This window comes from Triticum urartu, unplaced genomic scaffold (genome assembly GCF_003073215.2).
Source record: "Triticum urartu cultivar G1812 unplaced genomic scaffold, Tu2.1 TuUngrouped_contig_4944, whole genome shotgun sequence".
Taxonomy (NCBI): Eukaryota; Viridiplantae; Streptophyta; class Magnoliopsida; order Poales; family Poaceae; genus Triticum; species Triticum urartu.
In genome coordinates this window covers 426-5,875 of record NW_024115576.1, presented here as the reverse complement: position 1 = coordinate 5,875, position 5,450 = coordinate 426, and the positions used below count along the sequence as shown (strand labels likewise).

The following is a 5,450-nucleotide window of genomic DNA, read 5'->3' as shown; positions in this document are numbered from 1 at the left end:
TAGGGTTTAGGATCAACTTGCGATAGATACCATGTTAAAAGGGAGAAAGGATTTTGATGAAATTGTTGTTGTATTGCTTGAGCCTCATGGACATATATATAGAAATACATTATCATTTTGAAGTACAAAGCAAGATAGAATAGTATCCTACGCTATTCTAGCTTTCCTAATAATCACCATACTCAACACTGAGCGCTGCCATCATCTGGCCGCTCCACGACCTGGCGTAGCTGCACAATCCCAATCGATGCATCGCTGCCGCCTTCTGAAGCGCACTTTCGCTGCCGCCGCTTCCGCGTTTGTGACCGCTGTAAGCTCGCCTGATTGATCCTTTTAATCCATCGCCACACGTCAAGCTTGCTGCACGTACACGTGCCTTTTACTGATATGCTTTCTTCAATCTTGCCGAGAACCACGCCGCACCGGCTGCATCTCAAACTCGATTCTTCCTCCAGATCAACAATCCGCAGCCTCCGAACAACCTAGTTCATGATACCATTTTTTAGAATAAATTCGAGGCATACCGTCGATCATCCAAGAACAAAGCAATCACACAAGCACGACACTGAGATTTGTTAACGAGATTCACCGATATGGCTACATCCCCGAGACCTGACTACGGGCGCTCCTCTCTGTGACACCGTCACAATACCGCACACCGACCACCCGGGCGCCGGCACACGCCGTCGGCTCCCCCTTGCGCGCCTGTGCTATTATGTTGGTATAGATTACATCGTGTGTCTATTCCCGCTATATAAGAGAGGCCTAGGATACAAGTGTCCTATTAGGACACAACTCCATATCCTATCTAAACACAATACAACTCCTAATCCAACTATAACAGGAGTGACGGCGGCAGCCGAAAGAGATCCTGTGATTAGCTTTGTTTGCAAGGGAAAGAAAGACAGCAGTTTTCTTGCTTGAACACCTCCAAGATCCAAGCAAAATCTCTACCTGGAAACATCTTGTTTCAGCCACTGAGCTACCAACGGAGCTCACCTTCCCTGAGGAAAAGGGGATACCAGTGATCACCACATCGGTAAAACCATTGCACCAAAGGGTTAACTGCTGAGCTTCCCTACCAGCTACCGCTGAAAGGATCCAACAAGAAGATGAACACAAGGAAATTTCTAACAGCTCTAACCAGCAAAGACACAAAGAATCAATGAATGAAGAGAATGGTCCACCACATACAATGTAGTAGCAGTACTACACACTTCTGACAGAGTGCGGAGACAACAGTCATATCAAGGACAACTGAAGCTTGGTTTTCATTGCAAATGCCACAAGACTTGCATCTACTGCTTTGCTTACTGATGACAAATGGCCTCCGCCATTCCACTTCTTCAACATGCCCAGGGTGTCCTGCCAGCATTCCTTGCCGTTTTTCCATCTTTCATTTTTTTTTTGCTTAAGTAAGAAAAAAAAGAAGAAATAAGCTAACAAAGTTGCATAATGTAGCTAAAATAAGTCCAGACCAGACCCCCGAAAGAGGATGGATATCATCTGCAGAGGACCGTCGAAACGATCCCTCAACTCCCTTCTCTCTTTCGACGAACACCCGACTTGTAGAACATCAGAACGCAGGGCTTGTAGAACATCAGAACGCAGCCCAAAGTAGGTATGATGAAGGATAAGCCCAGGCGAAGAAGAGACGGACACTGCAGCAGCAGCACGATGCCATGATCAGAAGGGCTGCTCTCCACGGGTCCTCGAGCTCCCGAGGGTGAGCTCCAGCTCGTCCGACGCGCATTCCTCGTGTATCCGCTCCCCTTCCCACGCCTTCACCAGCCCAGGCGACCCATTGTTGCCGTTGCTGTTGCTGCCGAACGCGAAGTCATCCGGCGCCCCGTCGGCCATCTCCATCTGGACGTCGTGGTGAGCCGGCGCGTGGTCGCCCATCACCGGGGAGCAGGTCCCGCTCTGCCCAGGGGTGCACGCCCTCGACGAGCTCGCAAGCGCGATCCCAAAGGGGTTGTGCGAGACAAGGTTGTACGTCGGCGACGAGGGCCCGGCGGACGATATCTGGAACCCGGCCAGCCACGCCGGGTCTGGCGCGACGTGGTGGCCGGGGCTCGGCGGCGTGGAGTTGGGCAGGGAGGTGTAGTTCGCCCCGGCCCATGGCGGCAGAACGCACTGGCTCTCCCAGTCGGTCTTCATGCGAGGCGTGTGCGTCGGGGAGCTGGACGGGGGCGTCACCGGGGCGCTGATGGAGCCTCCGTTGAAGTAGAGGTGGTGGAGCTGTGGGAGCTTGGAGGAGGAGGCGAATGACGGGTTCGACGAGAGGTTCTTCAGCCACGGGATGAGGGAGCTTCCCTCGACGCCACCAATGAAGTTGTTCCCGCCACCGAGAGTGATGTGGGAAGAGGATCCGGAGCTCGGGAAGGAGGAGGACGCAGGGCTCGGGTTGTACGAGGCCCGTGGACTCGGCTGGTATGAAGAGCAGGGGCTTGCCGAAGCAGACCTCATTGGATCAGGACGCGCCTGTGGAGGAGGTTTGCATCCCTGAAACATGGAGAGCAGAACAATCAACAATCTGGTTTATTCCATGCAAAGAAAACTCTGTAAGCTATTGTAGACAGCAACAACGTCAAAGAAACTCTGCTATGGAATTAGATGCTTTCATGGTTATCAGATATTAGCCTTTTTTTACTAACGTCAAAGAAACTCTGATATGTTACTAATGGAATTAGAAACCAAGAAATGCATAGTAAAGTACTATCTACTTCTGTTGCTGAAAGCAAATGGTAGCATGTGCAGAAGGCAGGAAGATCATAGCAAGAGCGTTGTTTTCAGATTAACATGGACATTAAGGGTGCCATATTGTAGTGTGATTCATGAATTTCCAATGTGAATCTTCCTTTTACATCATTTTACCTGGATGTAAGCGTGTAGATTCTAATATGAACCATTAATTTACATCATTTTACCCGGATGTAGGTCATGTTTGACGCAGCATTTTACTCTGGCATGGTCATGTTTGTCTACGACACCTCCGGAAAAAATGTAGTCTATCACACCACTAAAAATTTACCTAAATAATTCACGCAGCAGCTTCCAACTATATAAATTGACCAATAGAAATGTGGCGATCTCCAGTGAAACACTTGTACAGAAGGAAATATCACAGTTTGATCATGTAAAAAAAGAAACTAGTAAGACTACTGCAGGTTCTTGAGAAAAAGCTTATGCAAGAGAAATATACAGGCAATTGAAATGTTCCGGGCAAACACAATTAATATTTTCTGCCCCCTAACTACTCCCTCCGTCTCAGTTTACAAGTCCTGTGCGTATATCTAGGTTACCAATTTTATCATCCTAATATAAACTATATAACAAAAGATTATACCATTTGAAATAGAACATCTGAAGTTTATATTGATATATTTTTTGTAATATATGACTTATATTATGTTAGTCAAATTAACGACCTAAGATTACGCGCACGTCCTGTAAACTGTGAGAGAGGTAGTATAGAAATTTCTCTATTTTTAAGTAGGTAATTATGAAACTTCATTGTATTTATTATTGAAATCCAAAATCAGGAGTTTGCTAAAACTGAGGAGGCCGCGTCGCATTCCCCATTCCCAAATCTAGCTAGACCCCATTGGCCTTACATGGCAACCGAACTGCCTAAATCGCAAGAAAAACAAGCATCTCCCAAGGCAGCAAAACAGTTCGAAACTTGTTTGTATTCCTTTTTGACGAATCATAACTCCAGAGGATGCTAAAACTGAGGAGGAAGCGACATTGCGATTCCCAGTTCTTGCATCTAGCTCCAGCTCCCCTGACATGACCCAGAAGCAGCCTAAATCCAACCCCAGCAGCACAGCAGAAACCAAAGGAGAAAGTCCAATTAAAATTTTGAATCAAAAGCAAGCAAGAAAATTTCCAAGTAAAAGCAAAGGAGGAATTGCACTTGGCGCATCCAAGAACAATCCTCTAAAAGCAACAAAATGACCACAGCAGAATCCCTGACTTCCCTCGAGAACCAACCGAATCCAAGCAAAAACCGAGCGCGAACGCCCCAAGTAGCAGAGCTGGTCAGAGCAAACACACGAGCACGCTCAAGAAATGCGCAAATCGAAGCCGCCGCCGCCACCTCTGGCTTAGGCTGGGTGTCAGGAACCACATGGTCTCGCGGAGAGATCGGGCGGCGGGGCAGAGGAGGCCATTGCGAGGAGGAGCGAGCGAGCAAGAGCAAGAGCAAGAGCAAGCAAAGATTGGACGGACGGAGGGATGGATTACCCTGCGGTAGGTGGTGCCGTCGGGCTCGACGACCCAGCCGGCCTCGTTGCAGAGCGCCTTGAGGACCTCATTGTTGTCGCAGTGCTTGGGGAGGTTGTAGTTGCCGTAGGCCCTGAGGCCGGTGTAGATCTTGGCGGCGATCGCCCGGCGCCGCCGCTCCCTCCGCCGGTTGTTCTCCCGCTCCCTCCACGTGGGCACCCTCGTGCCGCCCAGCCCGTGCCCGCCGCCGCCGCCGCTCCCTCCGCCGGTTGTTCTCCCGCTCCCTCCACGTGGGCACCCTCGTGCCGCCCAGCCCGTGCCCGCCGCCGCCGCCGCTCCCTCCGCCGGTTGTTCTCCCGCTCCCTCCACGTGGGCACCCTCGTGCCGCCCAGCCCGTGCCCGCCGCCGCCGCCGCTCCCTCCGCCGGTTGTTCTCCCGCTCCCTCCACGTGGGCACCCTCGTGCCGCCCAGCCCGTGCCCGCCGCCGCCGCCGCTCCCTCCGCCGGTTGTTCTCCCGCTCCCTCCACGTGGGCACCCTCGTGCCGCCCAGCCCGTGCCCGCCGCCGCCGCCGCTCCCTCCGCCGGTTGTTCTCCCGCTCCCTCCACGTGGGCACCCTCGTGCCGCCCAGCCCGTGCCCGCCGCCGCCGCCGCTCCCTCCGCCGGTTGTTCTCCCGCTCCCTCCACGTGGGCACCCTCGTGCCGCCCAGCCCGTGCCCGCCGCCGCCGCCGCTCCCTCCCGCGGGGCCGTGCATCATCGGCGCGCCCGCTGGGAGCACCCGCCGCCGCTGGATCTGCGAGGAAGGGCCAAGGGCTCGCCGCGCTGCTGCCTCGCTGTTTCTTGCGGCCGCAGCTCTCTCAATCTCTCGCTCGATTGTGGGCTGCTTTGTTTAGTATTTGTGGGGAGGAAGAAGGAGGAAGTGGCAGGAGAAGTCTGAACGCAGCTGCTGCCTCATGCCGCTGTCCCGCTGGCTTAAACGAGTGGGAATCGCCACCTTTTCTTCCATTATTATCTTACGCTCGGCTCTTACCACCTTCCCGTTTTACCCCCCGCATTTACCCTTCTTTTTCGCGGGATGCCTTCCGCCGTTCATGGGAGCATAAAATAAATATACAGTTTTGCTAGAACTCATCTAGATGAGATATAATTTAGTCTCATTCATCTTTTATAGCCATTGGATGTGATGCTATAAGATGCGTGTGTGCTGACGTGGATGTTATATGT

General features: G+C 52.3%; 1 protein-coding gene across 1 annotated transcript; it reads right to left on the bottom strand.

The window, feature by feature from the left end:
- Positions 1-1,140: 1,140 nt before the first annotated feature.
- On the bottom strand, positions 1,141-5,082 carry LOC125528537 (protein BZR1 homolog 3-like; the record flags this gene model as incomplete). The annotated part of the gene is made up of 3 exons (XM_048692992.1): positions 1,141-2,505; positions 4,249-4,841; positions 4,921-5,082. Coding segments are annotated over 3 exons (1,574 nt in total), but the record flags the coding sequence as incomplete, so codon positions are not given.
- Positions 5,083-5,450: the final 368 nt, after the last annotated feature.